Source organism: Aptenodytes patagonicus, chromosome 7, assembly GCF_965638725.1.
Source record: "Aptenodytes patagonicus chromosome 7, bAptPat1.pri.cur, whole genome shotgun sequence".
NCBI lineage: Eukaryota > Metazoa > Chordata > Aves > Sphenisciformes > Spheniscidae > Aptenodytes > Aptenodytes patagonicus.
In genome coordinates, this window is record NC_134955.1 from 44,185,762 (window position 1) to 44,206,571 (window position 20,810).

Below are 20,810 nucleotides of genomic sequence, written 5' to 3' on the forward strand. Positions count from 1 at the left end.
ACGTAGAAGGAAAAGGCCTAACCTCTTCACCTCTTACTGAAGACTTTTGCCTTTACAGCAGAACACTCGACAGCGCTATCATTAGAGGAAGCCACACAGAACGCAGTGGGAGGCTTGGGATGGCTGAGGGGATACAGGCCAGAGCTGAAGATACCGAGAACCACATCCTTACTTTCAGGGTAAATTCACATTTAGAATAGGGTATTCAAGTAAGAACAGGGCTTGGTACACAGGGAAAAATTCCAAAAATATTTATTAAAAAAAAAAATTACCTTTTAAACAGCACTTGCTTTTTTTGGTTTCAGAAATTAGTTCTGCAATTCGTGTATGTACCACATTTTATATTATATGGGGGGGGTGAGGGGGGAAAGGGGTGGTGGTGAGGGGGGAAGGGGTGGGGGATAAAATGGAAGAGGCATTGATGCAGATGACAAATGTTTCCAGCTTCCAACAGTTGGTGCATCAGATTGAGATATCTCTATGGATACAGTCTGCTCCTGTTCAAAGTCACGTATCATCAACATCAGCAGTGTTGTCATTATCACTTGCCACAAGGACCTCTCTGTTCTCATACGTCCAGAACCCATTCAGATCGATTAGAATGCTGGTAACAGTGTCTCCTTGACTGCTATTGATTAAGTCTTGAAGGGAGATTTTGTAAGGATCCTTAGGCTTCACCATATCAAAGATTTCATCCTATGAAAGAAAAGTCAAAATTGGGGAGAAAAACCCACACACATTGATGAGCAGAATAATGGCTACTTTATATCATATACAGAATGATCTTTGGGTAACTAGTGCCACCCACACCGATCTACAAAAAAAAGCTGTTAAGTCCCAAACCATTTAAGATACAAAGCACAATAATTGGCTACAGATAGGAGCAGTGTGCTCAGCTCCCACATCTCAAATAAGAATTTGCTTTTCTGGGGAGGCTTTGGCCTCGAAGTGGCAACATGAAACTCAGTTAGCTTGCATGAGCTAAGTTTTATAGAAGCTCTTGCACTTTTTTTTTTTAAAGTACTAAAACTGCTAAATGTAAAGTAGGCAGTAATAAAGAGTTTTATAGACAGGTTTTTTTAGTCACCAGTCCGCCCCCACCCCAAGGGATGATCCTGAACCATAAAAAAATAGACATACCAAGTATCTTTAAGTGTAAGGCACAGCAACATGTATTTAACAGGTACTTTGTCTATTAGTAAGCAAACTACTAGAACAGTTGCATACCAGATAGCAATTGCTGAATAGAAAGACATTTTCAAACCTATGAGTAGGACAAGTCAGATCATCTCTACTGCTCCGCAAGTAAATATACAACAACCTAGAAACTACGATATAACATAATTAAATTATGAAATGCTTATCCAAATATTTCACGTAGTACTCTATTCAGTAAAACTAACCTTGACATCCTGAAAAGAAACTGGTTCTTGTCCATGGATTTTCATTTGTTCCTGAATAGCCTAGGAAAAAAAAAGTTAGGAATAGGTAGTGCAGTATTATACTGACACTGTATGAAACTTTTTTAATGCTTCTGCATCTTAAGCTGTATTGCCCTGTAACAAAGCATTCGTGGTACAGCTTGTAATCAATTCTCTTCCACAAGTGAGGCAGGGGTGAGTTAAGGCATAATCAATGATACGCATCTCTAGGTTCACAGTTCTTAGTCAATATGGTAAGAATCCAACTTTCATTATGACCAGAGTTTGAGCACTCTGCAAATGGGATATGCAGACACCTGACTATTATCACTCAACACTCAAAGCTTAAGATAGTAATACACCCAAACCAGAAGGTTCAGTTTTCTGACAAAGGTGTGAAATACAGACTAGGGAAAGAGAGAAGGAAAAGACCAACCAGCAGACAGACAAAGGAGTGTGGCTACTCACACTTTCAATTACTTTGAAAATGGAACCTGTATTCTGGTTGATCAAGTAGTAGTGTGAGGGAGACGACGTATTTGTCCATTTGAGCATTTGTCCGTGCATGGAAGGGTTCTCTCGGTTCATGCCGTAAGCGGGCATTTCTCATTTTGAGCAAAATAGTATTCCCCACTATTAGTTCTTTTAATGTGGTACTATTTAAACAGCTGCATCACCAAACCTCTGCCTGCAAATAACAACTATGAACAAAACTGTTTGTTTCACTAGCACAAGCTGCATAGCCTTGTCAGCACAGCTGTATCAGCATAGCCTCTGTAGGTGCAGACCTACCTACACTTATGCTAGCAGAAAAGCAATTATTCACAGAGTCAAAAGGAACTGTTCTGACGTCAAGGAAAACTTAGAATATTCCATTTCCAAAAGTTTAAAGGAGGGACACATTTTGACTGTGTCAAAGCATCTGCTGTAGTCAAGGAATCTTTTAAATAACTAAGCCATAGAGTAAGTATGTAACTGGAGACATGCACAAAAATAGCTATACAACAGTAGCTCATGCAGGATTACCTTGTTAAATTGCTTTCATATTAGAATTACTTATGTACTATGACAACACTAAAATTCATGTTTTTGTAAAATGTAAACCTGTAAATTAACACCCTTTATTAAAATCAGAGTCAGAGACAGCTGATGCGGCCCCTGGCTTCCCTGAATCCTACTGCCGTGTGAACAGAAGTGGAGAAAGTGGTGGGAATGGTGAGCTGTAAGAGCAGGGAGAGAAGATGAGTCATTGCTTAGTTTCTCTAGGACCCTTAGTATTGCCAAGTCCTGGCCTGACAGTTGCCCGTCAAGCATGCAACACAGCTACAACCACTAAACAAAGTTCATGATGAAGTTCAAAAGGCACATGCAAAAATCCCGCAGCAGAATAACCCCATGCAGCAGTACGCTCTAGGGGCCAGCTGGCTAGAAGCAGCTTGGCCAGAAAGGCGCTGGAGGTCTTGGTGCACAAGAAGTTGAACAAGAATCTGCAGGGTGCCCTTGTAGCGATGAAAGCAGATAAATACTGGGCTGCATTAGTACAGGCATAGCTAGCAGGTTCAGCGAGGTGATTATTCCTCCTGACTCAACATTTGGACGCAGTACTCCAGATGCAGCCTCACAGCTTTGGGCTCCCCTTTATGAGACACTGACAAACCAAGTGGGAACCCACTAGAGGGCTATCAGGATGCTTGAGGGGGCTAAAGCACAGCACGGCGGAGAGGAGAGGCTTGAGATGGGGATTAATTCACCCGGAGAACAGAAGGCTGGGGTGGTGGGGGAAATCTAATTACTATCTTCAGCTACCTAGCAGGTGGTTAGAGACAACACAGCAAGACTCTTCCTGGAGACACACAGTGAAAGGGCAAGAGGCAGTGGACATCGACTGCAGCAAGAGGCATTCCAGTTAGACAAAGATGGGAGAAAGGGTGAGGGGAGAAAAGTCTTCTCAGTCAGGGTAGTCAGACACTGGAACACATTGCCCAAAGAGGCGATAGAGTCTCCCTCCTTGGAGATGTCCAGGCGAGTTTTGGGTAAGGCTCTGAGCAACTCAACCTGAGCATGAAGCTGGCCCTGCTCTGAGCAGATGGTAGGAGCAGGTGACCTCCAAAGGTCCATTCCACCCTAAATTATCTGATGGTTCCAAGGCACTAACAAGAAAAAAAAAAGTTGTGGGTTTTTTGGGGTTTTTGTTTGTTTGTTTTCAAAAAAAGAGCCTTTCCTTTTTAGAAAAAGTCTTCCAGATAATAAGTCTTACTTTTTACAAAATGATATGGTTGTAGTCACTATCAAAGTTCATGTTCAACTGGAGATGTATTGCAATATAGAAATAATGTGGATATAAGATTATGCCTTGAGCAAGCCTGATTGCTTTACTTAAGGAGCTGAACAAAGTACGTACCTTGTTCCTCATACTTGGAGCATACGGCTAAGTACAATGACATTGTTTATTTTCACAGTTATAATACAAAGATCCACATAAAGAAAACGGAAATGCTTGTCCCTGTGTCTGAATAGGTATCACTGAAGGAATCTTGTACATGAAAAAACCATCACACTCGTAACTCAGCCTAAACCATCCACAGCAAAAATACTATTTTACTGCATGACATTTCCCTTCCCAAGCGTCCTGGTTTCGGCTGGGACGGCGTTAATTTTCATCCTAGTAGCTGGTACAGTGCTGTGTTTTGGATTTAGGGTGAGAACAATGTTGATAACACACGGATGTTTTAGCTGTTGCTAAGTAGTGCTTACACTAGTCAAGGACTTTTCAGCTTCCCATGCTCTACCGACTGAGAGGGGGCACAGCCAGGACAGCTGACCCAAACTGGCCAAAGGGATATTCCATACCACGTGATGTCATGCTCAGTATATAAACGGGGGAGTTGGCCGGGGGGCGGTGACCACTGCTCGGGAACTGGCTGGGCATCAGTCGGCGGGTGGTAAGCAATTGCGTTGTGCATCACTTGCTTTGTATATTCTTTTATCATTATTATTATTATTTTCCCTTTCTTTTCTGTCCTATTAAACTGTCTTTATCTCAACCCACAAATTTTACTTTTTTTCCCCCCCGATTCTCTCCCCCATCCCACTGGTGTGTGTGGGGAGTGAGCGAACGGCTGTGTGGTGTTTAGCTGCCTGCCGGGTTAAACCAACACCCCAATATACCTCAGGTATCTATTAAAAAAAACCAAGACAAAACAACAAAACATCCATACCCCCCAAACCAAAACCACCACAAGCCAGAAGAAAAACAAAAAAACCACTCACACACAAACCACAATTTGGAGCAAGACTTTACAAGCCCTAGGTTAATTTTAACAGCACCTAAAAATATTTAAGCTTATTTTAAATCTATTCTGGGAGCAACAGATAAAAATACAGAATATGAAAAATGCAAGAAGCTTTTTGCAATCAATACACTGAATGAAAAATCCCACAGCTGTACAGGCCCATCACTGCACTTCGTTATTTTAATTTTTTCTACTGAATTTTAGGATTACAGTGGAAATTAAAACCAAGGGCAATTAGAACCATCATAAGACATTTCAATAGGTAACCATTAGGCAATTTTAGGACAGTTTCCATTTACAAAAAAACCCCAAAATCAATAGAAAATATTTTTCCTAAACAAAATCAAAACAGTTAATTTCAACTGCAGATAAAATGTTGAAAATACCTTTTGAATTCTTTCCAAGTTTTGGAGTTTTTTTTTTTAATATTTTAAATCTTCTTAGAAGTAGTTACTAGCCTCCCAGCGGGTATTGGTAATTTAAAGTGATTTCCTGCAGATCTGCATGCAGAAGCACACAGGCTATAACACTATAAACACAGAAAATGGCCTACCTGTATAAAGAGACTTACCCTAAAGAAATAATTAAGGGAAAAGACATTCAGGTATCCTTTGTTCTCTATATCAAGCAGTTTGAAAATATATTGCAGAGCTGCGGGCTCCTTTCTGTTTTCTAATGCAAGCACAAAGTCCAGGTAGGTTTTATAGTCCTAAAAGTAGATACAATCATGTTTATTACAGTCTTCTTTCTAAATTGATTTTGCAAGCAGGAACTTTATAATTGGCAGCTATTTCATTGTAGGGGATCAGTCTATTTCTGAAAAAGACAACGTGAAATAGAAAATGGCTGCTACCACCAACGTGAACAGAAAAGTTAGTTTTTAATGGCTGCTGACGATACGAAAACCTGCCATTTTAGAGGTAAAATAGGATTCCGAGCATAAATCCAAATTAAACATGCTATATATACTTTCAAACAATGTTTAACACATCTTTAGACTGCTGAACATACCCAACTAGCGAAGAAAAGCCATATAGAAGGTTTTCATTACCACAAATTAAACATCCAGTGGCAGTAAGCCTACCGTTACCAAACGGTGAACTATATGTCCAATTAAAGTATATAATCCTTAGACCAGAGTAGGTAGTTTGGCAAATCACGTGGTAGAAGCATTAGTAGACATCAGAAATATGTATCACACTTTTCTTTTTCATTAGTACTGATTCTTGGTTTCCTGATCAAGGTATAGTTGTGACAAGGACAGAAATCCTTCAGTCCTATGTATATAATAACCCTGTCTACCTTAAACACCAGAGAGTCATGCTGCCATTCAGAGGGAGCTGGACAGGCTGGGAAAATGGGCTGACAGGAGCCACACCAAGTTCAACAGAGGGAATGCAAAATCCTGCATTTGGGGAGGAATAACCCCATGCACCAGTACATGTTGGGGGCTGACTAGTCAGAAAGCAGCTTTGCACAGATGGACCTGGGAGTCTCAATGGGCAACAAAATTGAACATGTGCCAGCAACATGCCCTTGCAGCAAAGGCCGCTGACAGCATCCTGAGCTGCATTAGGAAGAGCTTTGCTGGTGGAAAGGTGGAGCCGAGGAAGGTGACCCTTCTCCTCTACTCAGATCACATCTGAGCGCTGGGTCCTGTCCTGGTCTCCCCTGTACAAGAGAGACGGACCTACTGTAGCAACTCCAGCAAAGGGCAACTAAGAAGATCGCTCACGACCTCAGCGATTCTGTGATTCTACAAAAAACTGCTAAGGCAGCCACAGGAGTGTATAGTGAATTTGTAATTTATTAGAGTTCAGTCATCTTAATGCAGACAACAAGAGTAGCAATACATGAAGTAAAGCTTTCAAAATAAATATAGATATAAGTTTTTATTTTAACTAATTTAGTTAGACTTCCCATTTTTCACAGCTATGGAAAGCTTACAACAAACACCACTGTTGTCTTCATGAAGCAGTGGACAGGTTAGCTAACCACTGGTTGCAAGTGTGCCACTTGTCTTTGGTCCTCTTTAAAGAATTACGTGTAACTAAAAAGCATTGCTACATCTATACATTTTTTCAACATGCACTTTATGTTATTGAATCTACAAGAAGCTTCATCCTAGGCTGTCTGGATTTTGTATCACCTCTGCTTTTCAAAACAAGCAACTTGTCTTTAAGCCACACTGCGATCACCTTGCTTTAAAGAAAATTAATTTTCTAATCTGCTGCATGGTCATTTGTGTGCACGATGATAAACAAAAGTTACTTTACCTCAAGCTACTCTTTATTTTAAAGATACTGATTATGAGGCATTTCCCATCTCAATGAGCCAAAGGTTTTATATTGTGAACAAAGTGAAAATATCTGATTACCATTTCACCATCATACGTTAAGCATTCCTGAAAGACACGATCCAAAAATATGTTGGTCAGAGTCCCTGTTCCATACCGGGACAGTTCTTCTTTGCTGAGCATGCCGTTGTGATCTTTATCAAGGTTTAAGTACTGCCCTAGGGAGGAGATATAGAGGGCAAAACACAGTTTACCTATATCAGCAAAGAACTGTTTCAACAGAGAAAGAAAATTTAGCACTTTTTTAACGTTTATTTAATTTTCATCATAAAGTTAAGGCAGTTAAGTGGGAGTATGCTAGATCCACAATAATATTCATAGAGCATCGTAAATTAGCACCGAACATGGGGGAAGGGGAAGTGGGATTCCCATAACGAGGTGTTAATAGTTCTATTCTAAGGTAATGGCTCAAAAGTAAAGGCTGTGTATACAGAGAAAGGAGCAGAAGGCTAAGAGCATGTTATTTTAAACAGATCTGCTGTAAGCATGAAAAAAGAGCTAAAGGTGATGCAAAAGCATGAATAGAACAGTCAAAAGAGATGGTTACAGAGGAATCTTGCACCTTGTGCAACAAGCACAAAATGACAGAGGATAAAACCGTGGTAAAGAACAACAGTGGAGAACCGAAAAGTGTAAAGAAAGTCAGGAAGACATACTGAAAGGGTGGCTACACGAGTTGAAAAGACAAGTTATCAGCAGGATTTAAAGAGACAAAACCAGAGGAAACAGAGGAAAAATAACACTAAGAATACGACTAAGTCATACAAGAGGAGAGGGAAAAAAAAAAACGTGTTCACATATAAAGGAACCTACCATAAACTCTTAATGCAGAAGGAGCAGAAAACCAATTTGTTTCCTGACTTTCTTTAGAAAGTTCTTCATCCCTTAACTAAGTGAAACATAAAGTTAGAATTCAGAAAGAGTAAATTAAAATACAATAGTATATGCTAAGAGATCTTTACCTCCAGTAAGTCATCCAGGAAGCTGCAAGCTAAAATATCCTGTATCTTTATCTTCCCTGCAGCAAGAAAAGGAAAACACATTTTAACAGTCGCCCAATCAACACATCCGTTTGACTGTTCTCATTTAGGTAGTTCTACTTAAGAAAGAAGTATTCTGAGCAGGAAAAAAATGCCTTTTTAAAAAAACAAAACCAAACAAACCCAACTTCTAACATTAAGGATAAGACTGTAATTTAAGAGATAAAAATAGCTTTTAAAACGACTGAATAAAACTAGCCAGATATTGGCAGAAGAGGAGTTATTCTGAAGCCTTAAAAGCCAGAAAACTAGATAAAAAAATGCGAGTGTTCAACATCAACTCAAAATGTAAAGTAAAAAATGCAAAGAAAGCACGCTTAAAACATTTGTTGGAGTGATAGAGTCTCTTAAGTGATGTGGTATTTTAACATCTTCAGAAACTACAGAAGTGACACAAAGCTAAGGTGGCAGAATGCACTCCTGCTGGTGTAGCTTTGGTGCGCAGACACTGCGCAAACACCTGTGCAAAATAATAGCATTATAACTTCACACACACCCTCTCTATTGTTTGTAATTACCTCTGCCAGAGGCTACTGCCCACACAACTCTGACGTCTTCAAGTGGCACAGCTAGATCTTGAAAACACATGCAGTTTGTGACTTAAATGAAGGGCATACAAAAAGGCAAAGTGTTGTCCGAGGGAGCTACGTCTGTAATAAGGATTAGCAGCCGTAACTGCAAACCTTTTCTAATGAGTTTACATGGTGCACGCAAATCTAATCACAGGAGAAGCACATCACAATAAGCATTCTTGAGCATTTCCACAGCTCTGTGGATGTTCTGCCAAACAGTTCTGTTAGTTGCTGTGTTTTCTATTCACCCTAAACACTTATAAAATTAGCTGCTGCTAATGATGCATTATGATGAAACAATATCTTATTTGTCAGTTTCTATGAGATAACTGTATAGTACCACAGCTGATGGGTATCTCATAGAAATTCATTAGCTGTAGAAGTAGATTATTAGACCCACGTAAAGACTTACGGTCTTCAGTGGAGATTAATCTTCAAATACAAGATTGCTGAACAAAAGCCTACAAAGACAACTACATATTACTTTGAAAACACAAGTAGCTTGGGTGGAAACATTTTGAAAGTGAAAATACTCCCACATATTTAGAATTTTGAAAACATGGACCTACCTGTTCTGAGAGGATCCAGAAAGAAGAAGAACTTTCTAACTGCTGTGCAGACATAGAAGGAGTAAAAAGATTTTTCTAAACCATCCAGTTGTGGCAAAGTAGGGATGAGTTCCAAAATATAGTTTTCCAAATCCTGCAGAATAAAGAAAGAGAAGGAAACAAGCTTTAAACACTACTACTGTTGCATGTTTGCTATATTCCACCCTGGCTTTCAAGTATATTTTGTTAAAAATACAATCCTGCAACAATGCAGGAAAGAGCATGAAAGCAGGCAAAAAAGCTTCTGCCTCCATGCAAGGAATCCTAGGTCATACACATGCACATGTGATGCCATGACTGAAACAGTCTACAAATAAAGCAGAATGTTAACAAAGTAGATGATATTTACATGTAAATATAAATACATTCAGCTGTACCTTTTTCAAATACCAATGCATAACTCCTAATTGGATTATCCTATTGTTGAATATTCTTTACTAGATCTTTTTTTAAAGTAGAGTGGTAACTAGAACCTTCTTATTTATTTTATATAAACTCCTGTTAGAACAGGAGAATAATTCATTGAGGCCCACTCTATCCATCCTTCTTTGTGATTTCTACTATATCCTACTAAATCTAGTAAAGCGCTAATGACATGAAACCTTGACATCTACGATCTCTTTTTCAGAGAATTACCCATATGTTAAAAAGGCTAGCAGCACTCTCGCCACCAAATCTCCAGAATACAGAGACTGCGATTTATCCAAACAAACGTGCCCACCCCAAATCTAGATTATGATACAAACTTTTAGGAGGTAAGACTGGAAGAAAATTGGAGCCTTTCTGATGCTCTGTTGTTTGAGTAAAGACAGACATTAAGTTAATCAAGAATCATTTACTTACTGATTCTCTGAGGTAGCCCTGTCCTGCCACATCATATAAACTGAGACCTATTCTTGTCTGATGAAGCCATACTGGAAAACAGAAAACAGAATTACAATGCAAGAAACCTAGGGGTTTTTTGACGCCTCACCAAAATTTGAAGTTATTCTAAAGGCCACAAGGCACTGTTGGATGTTAAGTGCCTCTCTCTTTTTCTCATTTTTCTGAGATTTAAGCAAAGCCATGATATGTACCAGCCCTGCTTAGAAACGTCGTTTCAGTCTCTAAGTTGGTAAGAGTTACTGGTGATATACGGTACGCTGTGGCCAAGACTGCCTTATAATAACTAGATGTGAGAAACAGCTGAGCAGACACCACATTTTATCTGGTACATGGAATCACATGGATTCATTCTCTCCTGCTGACCTAGAGATATGTGTAGCAGCACATTTTCACTACATTAAAAGCAGCTGTACAACATTGTATACAGATTGCTTGTCAGATTGCTGCAGTCCCTTGTGCAGCACGAGACGCTGCAGCTACAGCCAAAGGTCCTGCCCTCACTTCTGAGTTACAAGAGAATTAGAATAGCACAAGAATCTATTTTTGCAATGAGAAGGCACATTAATCAGACAATCTACAGGACAATGTGCTTGAGGTCATTGTTAAAGCACAGTAACAGAGACAGAGTACAGATTAGGCATAAAAACTATTATTCACACACTCCATGTTAAATTTAGCTTTCATTTTATGAAGAAACAGTTTAAAAGTTCCTCATGAAATACAAGCTGTGCTTCATACCAACATTCATCTCTTCAAGGTAAGCGTTTGTCAAGGTGAACTAAGTATCACTCAGAGATGACAGAGGTTATACGGTGAGGCTGTTTCTTTGTTGGCTGAAGTTTAAAGGTAAGTGTATCATACACCCTGACGTGATTCAAGACACTTTTACTAGGCTTGACTTGTTTGGACAAAGCCAACAGACTCGACCACCTTTCCTCCTAAAGAGGGAGCATTACTGGAGACAGATGGTGCTTTGGGAAATGCTTCACCATTATTCAGTTATTAACTTCACCATTCACTCATCCCCTCCCAAAAGGACTGTGCAGATCATGAAGAAAGAGGAAGAAAGGCTGTAATCCACGGACTGTAAGAAATCCTCCAGCTGGAGGTAGGAAGGAGAAAGACAGAATGCTACGTGTTCAGCACAAGTATGCGAATACATACAGCTATTCCTAAAACTTTAACAAACAAAAGAAAACCCCAAAAGCTCATTAATGAGTTCACCTAGTTAGAAAATAGCATCACACCCCCGAGACACAGCAGTTTAAGATGTTTTAAGCTCAGGGTGATATGGCCTCTTCCCTGCTGCAGCACCACTCTGGAGACTGACCGCTCCGCTGCATGAGCTTCATCAAAACAAGGTGAAATGTGGGACTGCACTGCCCCAACTTGGATCAGCTCAAGCAGCTGCAGAGTAACTCCATCATCTGTTACTTTCCCCTCCTTTCAGTGCCACACTGAAGGACATTCAGCAGTAAATACAGATGGAAATCACCAACTCCAATCTAAAGTATTAACTGAAAGTTCCTACCATAATTTAAGTCTTTTCTTCCTTTAATACCTGGCCTGGTCTTTAGCCCTCATATGGAACACTGTACAACAGACAATAGAAATGATCTCAGCTACTGCACAGGCATGCTACTGGGCTAACTTTATTAGGCAATTCCAATGCTGTAAGCTAGGAAAAACAAGGATCCTTATTCAACTGACCCAAGAGGGACTTGCAAACAAATACTGCAATGAGACCTTATGTTGGCCAGAGTCTGAAAATGAAATCTGATTGAGATGGGACACGCCAAAAGGCTTCCTGTCTCTAAATTTGGTGGGTTTTTTGTGTTGGTTTGTTTGTTTGGTTGGGGATTTGGGGGGTTTGGGTTTTTACGGTGTTTTTGTTTTTTTTTTTTTTTTTTGTTTTTTTGTTTGTTTGTTTTTTGTTTTTAAGAAAAGAGGTATCACCATAAATACACAAGACTTAAAACTTCTGGGTGAAACAAACGAAATAGAGCTCAAAAAGAATCTCTGTTGTGTCCAGCTGGGTAGGCCTTTTTGAAATGCATACTATTTTCACAGACTTCTTCACAAGTCTCCTATCCTGCAGCTTTTGGGTTTGCTGTTTGTTGCAAATGGGCCTGTTACCCCTTTCTTGCATACTCTGCATGTCTACTCACCAGGTTTCCTGCTCAACACATCTCTCATCCCTTGCACCACAAGATTTTAAGTTAAACAAGCTGAGCTGCTCTGGGGAAAGGTGCCATTCTCCCCTCCTGAGGACTCTACCAGACCAAAGAACACAGTAGCCAGGGGACAAGGCAATGAGGCAACCTTCCTTTCTGCTAGCCAGCCTCATCTTTTTAAACAAAATCTAATACAGATTTAAAAAAAAAAAAATTTGCATTTTTCAGCCCAAGTGGTTACTTATAATAAAAAATAGCTGAAAATACGGTAAGGCTATAGCGACAAGCACAAGAACATATTGACATATTTGACAAGCACAGTTAGAAAACATAGATAACACCACTCTGTAGAAGGAAAAACAGCAAACAAATCTATCTGCCAGACAGTCTGATCACAGTGGTTAGGATCACACCCACCACATAACTTTACTGTTTTGCTCTTCACCGTACTGTCTGAATAAAGGAAATCAGAATGACAATATATAACAAACTGATCAAGGGTATCTCTGACTGAGAGGAGAGGTGGATTTCAGAGGTAGGGTGAACTCCCACCTCCTAGTAACCAGAAAAAAACCCCAAGCCTCCAGGAAAACAGCATTGGCAATCAAGGGCTAGATCTCACTGCTGTTGAAGAGAACAGCAAGTAATAAAGCTTAAAATAGCCTTGAAAATAAAACAAATTCTCATTAACACAGAAGAAGCATCAACTAACCTTTTCGCATGACATAATTGAAAAACTGCATGATAGATATCCTCCCATAAGGATCATTATGGAGTAATTTAGCGAAGATCTTAGCTGTGAAGAACTGCCTGTAAAACATAAACACAAAGCTACTTCTATGCATCCGATTACACTGCGCTGACAGATCCAGTTACAGTATCCAAAACTCAGAGACACTTTAAAATACTGTTTTAACAATATAGAATGTGTTCTGTGTATTCAAAGACGTTAATTTGCTACACTACACCCATCAAGTGGGATCCTACCAAGTAACAATGGTAAACTCAATAAAAAGCAGCTGCCTTTGCTGCTCATGAGACTCTTCAGTGATGTAGGCGCTTTGAGAGCTTTCATTCAATTTAGTTTCTCTTTAGTACAATATCTTTGGTAGCTTCCAATCTTCTACAACGATATGCACATAAATGGAACTGCCAGTACTGACAACTAATCTGCTTCTGCCCAAAACGCAATCACAAAGCTACGTGCACAGCAGTCTCTAACAGGAGTGTAAAGAAGGAATATTCGCTGTATGCTGTACACAGAACACCTGGTAGGAAATTTTCCATCAGAATATATTAGGGAAGGTTCGGCAGTATCACTGGAGACATGATTTCCTCTTCAAATACAAAATGTGCTGTTTACTGGCCACTAACATCATAAAAATGCTCATGCTGATAAGAATTTCTTCTTCAAAAAGATGCAGTAGACCTCTTGCAGACATCTCTATCAAAAGTTCCCTCAGAGATGTAGGGCAATACACCTTTGCAAGGATGCAAAGCAACTAGTTCATCAATAACTACACAGACATGATTTTATCTCACCATTAAACTGTTTCCATCTATTTTAGCAACTGAGTTAGAGTAGCACTTAGCTTTAGCCAAAGTAAGCATATACAAGAGAAGAAAGCCTTACTTGCACTTAGGTCCAGCTTTTTCACCAACTTTCAAGAAGTTCTCGTAGTTGATCATTGCTTCTTCCCCAATCATCGGTGATGTCTGATGTTTGTCCAGTAGAAACCATAGATTCTTAAAAGGCATTTATATTTGGTTAAGAAGGTATCTCTCTAGAGATGTCAATGTGCTTAAGACAGAGCATCTAAGAAATGCAGCAAAAATGTGGTTTTGCTGCAAGGTTATCTCAGTTATGAGTATATGTCATCAGTTCAGCCAGAAAAACAAGCGATATTTCCACTGCTCTAAATTGGTGTTACACACACACAGACACACACTCTCTCTCACTCACTAGGATTTCTAGGGTCACATCCCTTTTGTCTTTGCACTGCAGTAAACTCAACCATCTTTGGAGTCTCTCTCAGTGATACATAAACAGAACTTATTTCTTCTTCTGGGCCCACTAGGGAAATTGTTGGAATGTGCTGGAAAACCAGAAACCATTGATTTAGTCCTCATACACATCATAACGAGGAAGCTTTACACTGACATTACCAGCCCACGACTATGCAGCACTTCAGCTTTAGTTAGTACTTCACAACCAGCCAACGTGGCCAAATACAAAGCACCTTACCACAAGAGTCTGTGGACGGACAGACAGGAGATAATCAAACTCAGCAGAAAGAGGAAGTCTTGTCAGAAGCCATTACAAAACATACAGAAAATATTTTCTTACCTGCAGCTCTTCGTTATCCAACAGCTCTCTACTTTTTCTTTGCAGAAAGACTGCTCTAGATTCTTCTCTTAATTTCTGAAGCAAGACTTCATCTTCAGCTGGCAGCTAGAAACATTGTGGCGTTTTAATTATCTATACAGTGGTACCATTCAAAAACTACACATCTAGCAAGTACTCTTAGGTAGTCCTGACTCACATGCTCTGATGAAGCCGTTTACTCAACAGAAAACAACGACCTATCTACCAGAATGCTGTATAGTACCCGCTTCTTCTACAGGGATATCACTTGCGTACTGTCTCAAGCTATTTAAATATCAAAATATTTATTTAAAGCAGGACATCTTTAACATGAGAGACAGAGACCTACCTCATACCTGATAACCCATCCAGTAAGCACTTTCCCCACAGTTGCAAGATAGAAGGGCTCACACATAAAAGACATTTACTACTGTGTTTTTACTCAGGAGAGAGCAGCACTTTCTGTTTTGTGGTAGGCCTGACTCTCAGAAGTATGAATGTGTACTAGACTTGTTTTGGCCAACAAAACAGATGGAAGAACACTTAATATGAAAGTTCTGCCGATGTTTACAGGCAAAACTGTACAGCACTACCAGAACTTGGATGGTTGCATATGTATTCATCAACTGAAATATAGGTACTTGAGAACTTAATTGGCAGAAACTCATGATCCTAAGGAATATGGGACCATGCGAGGTTAGACAACAGCTCAGTGGTCAAGTAGACAAATGCCAGCAATATCAAGATGTCGAACTTGGGCTCCCATATTCCCCCATCCCAATCTGATTCACCTCACACGTAAGTTGCCAGACCAAGCATTTCTGCTGGATGATGCAAGCTACAGACCTATCTTTAGTCTGCAAGGCCAATGACCCACTGTTTTCATGAAGCAGCATCCCATCGTGTCTAAACGGAAACAGGAAGATGCGTATTTATAACACTGGTATGTCAAAGTTTAGTTAAAACAGGAAGTTTCTCTGAAAGAGAAGGAGGACTTCCTATCTTTAGTAAACAGCCAAGCCTACTGTCTGATTAGCAAACTATTTCATGGCCTTTGATGAGATGCTTAGTAATTATTTGAAACTGCTGAAATCCACAATTGTACAAAACAAAAAGTTAAGCTTAGCAATCCACATCATTCAGATTTCAACCTACTTAAGCTTGTGAAGTTGAAGCGTCCCTTTGAATAAGCACAACTTTCTTTATAACACAGAATAGCCTCCTGTTGAAGTTTATCTGGATACCCCACTTACCCTGTAGTAAAATCGTGGTATGTTCGTATATGATGTATTGCCACTTTTTCTTCCTCCTTTCCACTCCATGTAATATTTTGTGAACAATTCCATTTCTTCATCTTTTAGCTCTTGCTCGCTCTTTTTGGCTGATTAACACAGAAAAGAATTTTCGTGTTGTACTCCAAACAGAGTTTTAATGTAACAAGGAGCTTGAAAAAAGGAGTTAATGCTGAGGCTTATACAGCTATGCTGTTTAGTAACACAAATATTAGGTGGAAATGAATGGAGCACAGGCCTATTATGTAAATTATGTAACAGATACAACAAATATGTCACATATACATTCCATTCAAGTATCTACAAAGCACCCTCTTTCAGCGACTGCACATGCCCAATTCTCTGTAGGTATGCGATTCTAACAGAGATGGTTATGACTGACAAAGCAGCAGCAGCATTCTTGTTCTACAGTGGTAGCACTGTTTAAGATACTGCGTACGGCAAGCAGCAGCATAAAAATCACCTTTCACTCTGTAACATCAGGGATACCATTATACGCCTGCACAAGCTCCCTGTGGGCTCACTAAGGAATAAAGAGTTACCAGCCAAAGCTGTCACAGGGGTACGCGCTGCTGACAAACCAGCCTCTACAGCGCCCACGCCCACACGGCTCCTCAGGGTCCCTCAGTCCCCCCGTCACTAACCCCTAAATAAGGGCGTTTGCTCCTCCGCAGAACCGAGCCCGAGACCTGCCTGGCCCCCACGGCAGCCTGCACGCGGGGAACTAAAGCAACACCGGACACGCCGACGCTCGCCCCGCCAGGCCTGACCCCGCACCCCCTTGTCACTGCGGGCACCGGCGGCCGCGCCCACCCGCGGGGGCACCTCCCCTGCCCGCCCCCCCGCCAGGCCGGCCCCAGCGCTCCGCGGCGGCCGTCACCCCGCGGCGAGGAGTGCCGCGGCCGCCGCTCGGCCCCGGGGCACTCACGGGCGCGGCGGGCGGCCAGGCGGCCCCGCAGGCTCCGCTTCCAGTCCATGTCCCCCGCGGCGGCCGCCCCGCGAGCCCGGCAGCACGTGACCGCCGCAGCCGCCAAGCTCCGGCCGGCCGGCCCTCCCGCGCATGCGCGGTGCCCTGCCCGACGCGCCTGATCCTGGGAGCGCCGTGCCCGCAACCGATATGGCGGAGCAACACCCCTCCCCCCCCCGCCCTAAAGGGCGCGCGGGATCACGTGCCGACCAGCCCAATGAGACGCGATTGGCTCCAAGTCCAGGCGCGGGTCCGGCAGCGCTTCCGGGCTAGCGGGAGGCGAGCGCCCCGGCCGCCGTGGGGTCGTCTCTGCTGTAAGCGCCTCCCTGCCGGCGCCTCGCAGCGCCGAGGTGCCCATGGCCACCGCGCACCGAGCGAGGTAGGCCCATCCCGGAGGGGTAAGGGCGCAGCCCGCGTCGGGACCGCGCTTCGTTAGCCTCTGGCGGGGTAAAGGCGGGGGGGGAGGGAGGGAGAGGGAGAGGGAGAGGGAGAGGGAGGGGGGGGGGAGAGAGGGGGGGGGGAGAGAGGGGGGGGGAGAGATGGGGGGGGGAGAGAGGGGGGGGGGGGAGAGGGGGGGGGGGGGGAGAGAGAGAGAGAGAGAGAGAGAGACTGACTTTCCCAGCAGGCAGCGCGCTGCGGGGGTCGGGCCGCTGTGCACGCTGGGAGTTGTAGTGTACAGGGGCGCGGCCGGGCCGGGGACACAGGGCACCGAGTGAGGGACGCGAGGCCCTGCGGGGGCCTCCTCATGAGCCGCACCAGCTGCCTGCCCGGCTGCCGGTGAACCTCCCGATACTTACCTTTATAACCTCGCATTTATGTGGGATTTCGTTGTACTTTCTGCCAATGTTGCTTTGCCTCTTTGGCAGCGGCCTTACCGAGGATTTACGACCGGGCAGAGCAGTTAAACAGGTTTGGCACAGGTTGAAAGGTAGAAGGGAACCAACGTAGGAATCCCGTGCTGGGCCTGCCTGGGGGATCAGGATTGGGATTCCTGACCTGAAATTGTCGAGGTGCCTTGAACTTTGTGTTTGCTAGCATGCAAATGTAAATATGACAGGAAAGCACGGAGCTGGTTGTGATGTTGCGGTGTTATTTTGATTTTTTATTTTTAGGAAATCTTCTGACTAGACTTGGATGAAGGCAGGAAGAAAAAAACCTACGCTTTTTGCCTAGCTGCGTCAGAGTTGCCTATCTGCATACAACATACTCAGTACTCATCTTTACAGTAACCAACAAACAGAAATGATAAGCTGCAGACCTGCAAAGCATCTTCTCTAGAAAGAAAGATACCCTCATTTTGGATGAATGCTCTCACAGTCTAAGAGGTTGATTTTTGTGAAAAAAGATTTTGCCATTTTTTGTTCTCATAAGAGGCAGAAAGGTCTCACAGAACAAGCATTTTGAAATTGAAGCTTATACAGCTTGACAGGCCTTGGGCTTTTATAATAAACGTCCCCATGTAAGCTGCATTTTCCATTTTATAACTTCATTAGATACAGTGAGCTAATAGTGAGGTAATTTCTTCTTGTGATGGCACTCTTTTCTCAAACTAGTCAACAGGGTTTTCAGGCTTTGCTATGGAAATGTCGTATGTTCTGGCCTGTTTCAAGATGCCAACAACTGTTTGCTGTCTCTTTCAGCATCCCCAATAGGGAAAAGGTTAGCTATTTCAGTTTTATGACATCTTCCAGCACTGCATTACCAGTGGATCCCAAAGGAACTGATGTCTTTTCTACCAAGAAAACGTCTGAAAGTGATTATGAAGAAGAAAAAGGATGCGATGAAGAGACTAAAGAAATATCTGAAGGGAAACTCCACTTTTCTTCCTCTGTTGAAGCTCCGAAGAAACGGTTAATGAGTCAAGTTCTGTCAAGGCATAAGTTTACCAGCATACAGCCTCCAGAAAAACCTTTGCAGGCTGAGGAATGGAACAGACTGAGGGAAAGCTTTCGGTCACCTGAAATATTTGAAGAAGTGATGTTTAACAGTATGGTCAGGTGCAACAGCCCCATTGATGTGGCTAAGTCCTTGCTGACCCATGTGGCAAAGAGTAAAGGTGACATTGCATATAATTTGTTGATCAAATATCTGGCATTGTGTGTCCAGCAGGGGCAGACTTCAGAAATTCGTGATACGTATGATATAATGAAAATCAGATTTAGGATTTTAGAAAGCGGGGCTTACAACCTTCTTATCAGGGGGCTAAGTAATTCAGATCAATGGAGAATGGCCTTGACTCTTTTGGAAGAAGTAAAAAAGATTATGATTCCCTCACGGACAAACTATGAATCCTGTATCAAAGCAGCCAGCCGTCACCAAGAAATGAACCTCGCATTTGAACTTTACCATGAAATGTTGGCTAAGGATTTGGTCCCAACCTTGGATGTCCTGCAGGCCTTTTTTGACTTCAGCAGGGGTATGAAAGGTGCTGAGTTACAAAAAGAGCTGTTTGGTATCCTCTTATATTTGAGAGATAACCAAATATACCCTCACAAAACATTTATGCGGAGTATAAAGCTATGGTTTGAAAGGTAAATAATGTTTCAATAGCAAGCTCCAGTTTATGAGGATGGGATTCAGATTATTCCACAGATCAAGTCTAATAAGATCCCGCAACATCTCATTTTGGTTGTTGCTTCTGCATGAGAGACACATTGTCATGAAAAGATACATTTTATTTTTGCTCCAAAATTAGTGTAAAAGTGTAAAATTCTTACTGATTTCATCTTTTCTTGAAAGATTTTACCTGTTAAATACTGTTCCTTGGTACAGAAAGTAGGAAATTGTGATGGGTCGTGGCTGTCCAAAATATCTAACTTCATCTCTTTCTGGAGTTGGTACATAAGGAATATTGAGAGGTATGAGGGTTTTTCCTATAATCTGTTGGAGTGTAGAAATAGTAAGTTATTTGCAAATTAGATACTTTCTCTCTTTAAAGGAAAGAGGCAGCAAATTTAGCATAGGTTAAGTGAAGATTAAGTGTTGACTTTGTATAGAGTAATAGGAGAGGAATAATCTTAATAGGAGGCTCTTTGTTTTCGCACAATATTTAGCAGGCCACGCAGTTTGTTTTCATGAGTAGTGATGGTCAGACTCCCCAAATTACAATTAGTTACGCTCCACATGCACCATGTAGTTCACCTGAGCCCACTGCATATTTGTCATGCTGTTGTATGTGAGCCCATCTATGACTTTTTTTTTAACTGTTGGCTTTGGTTTATGTGAGCTGCACAGCCATTTTACAAGTTAGTCTTCCTGGATGGAAAATATGGCTGTGTGAATGCACTACCATTATTAGAACTATTAGGTTTATACTGCTGTCCCCTAGCTATTTTCATTCCTAGGAACAGCTAGGGAGCAGACAGAATAGGCTTCAGTTGAGATGAACTAGTTTAGCGGGTGTAAATCTGTCACGGGGTGCTATTTTCCCAGTGAGTAGAGAAGGACTTGCCTGTAGGTGTATGCTGCTGCATGCGCAGGAAACTCAGCGTAATAAAAAGTCCTTGGCAAGGAGACTGCAGGGGCAGTGAGTACGTTGAAGAGCTATATATTGCCTGTATGTAGTGGCAAACCAGTGCTGCAAGCTGAAGCTAGACAAACTCCTGTTTGTGTCTTTAATACCCTGTTTGACTGTTAGAACAATTCATGAAAGATTGTGGTAGACTCATGTTTTAAGATCAACGTTGGGTGTTTCCCTAAAGGAAGCACTGTTTCAAACATGAAGAAGAAACAAAGTCCGTAATAGAGGGATGACACTAGGTGATCAGTTATCCCATCTGGCTTTTTATCTGTGAACCTGTGCAAAATGCTCAGTTTTACCTGTCTGTTCCAATTGCT

General features: G+C 41.8%; 2 protein-coding genes across 8 annotated transcripts in view; one reads left to right on the top strand and one right to left on the bottom strand.

Annotated features, from left to right (window-relative positions):
- Window positions 1-382: 382 nt before the first annotated feature.
- PPP2R3C (protein phosphatase 2 regulatory subunit B''gamma) lies at window positions 383-17,331 on the bottom strand. Of its 4 annotated transcripts, none has more exons than XM_076345038.1 (14): window positions 17,184-17,241; window positions 16,470-16,529; window positions 15,968-16,095; window positions 14,697-14,801; window positions 13,983-14,095; window positions 13,062-13,159; window positions 10,134-10,204; window positions 9,252-9,384; window positions 8,033-8,088; window positions 7,884-7,959; window positions 7,092-7,228; window positions 5,286-5,423; window positions 1,404-1,463; window positions 383-696 (listed from the first exon to the last, which is right to left on the bottom strand). In XM_076345038.1, exons 3-14 carry the CDS (start codon window positions 16,058-16,060, stop codon window positions 508-510), a joined length of 1,269 nt encoding a protein of 422 aa, XP_076201153.1. In that variant the 5' UTR covers window positions 16,061-16,095; window positions 16,470-16,529; window positions 17,184-17,241; the 3' UTR covers window positions 383-507. The 4 variants fall into 4 exon arrangements, with proteins under 4 accessions (XP_076201153.1, XP_076201152.1, XP_076201150.1 ...); XM_076345037.1 differs by lacking the exon at window positions 17,184-17,241 and adding an exon at window positions 16,935-16,974; XM_076345035.1 differs by lacking the exon at window positions 16,470-16,529 and having other exon boundaries at window positions 17,184-17,331.
- PRORP (protein only RNase P catalytic subunit) overlaps window positions 17,278-20,810 on the top strand; it is a 55,547-nt gene continuing 52,014 nt past the window's right edge. For 2 of the 4 annotated variants that reach the window (XM_076345027.1, XM_076345030.1), the window contains exons 1-2: window positions 17,278-17,352; window positions 18,086-19,504. In XM_076345027.1, the coding sequence (XP_076201142.1) occupies window positions 18,504-19,504 (1,001 nt within the window). In that variant the 5' untranslated portion in view covers window positions 17,278-17,352; window positions 18,086-18,503. Of the gene's footprint in view, window positions 17,372-17,668; window positions 17,984-18,085; window positions 19,505-20,810 lie in introns of those variants that run through there. The other 2 variants (XM_076345028.1, XM_076345029.1) reach the window with 2 other exon arrangements.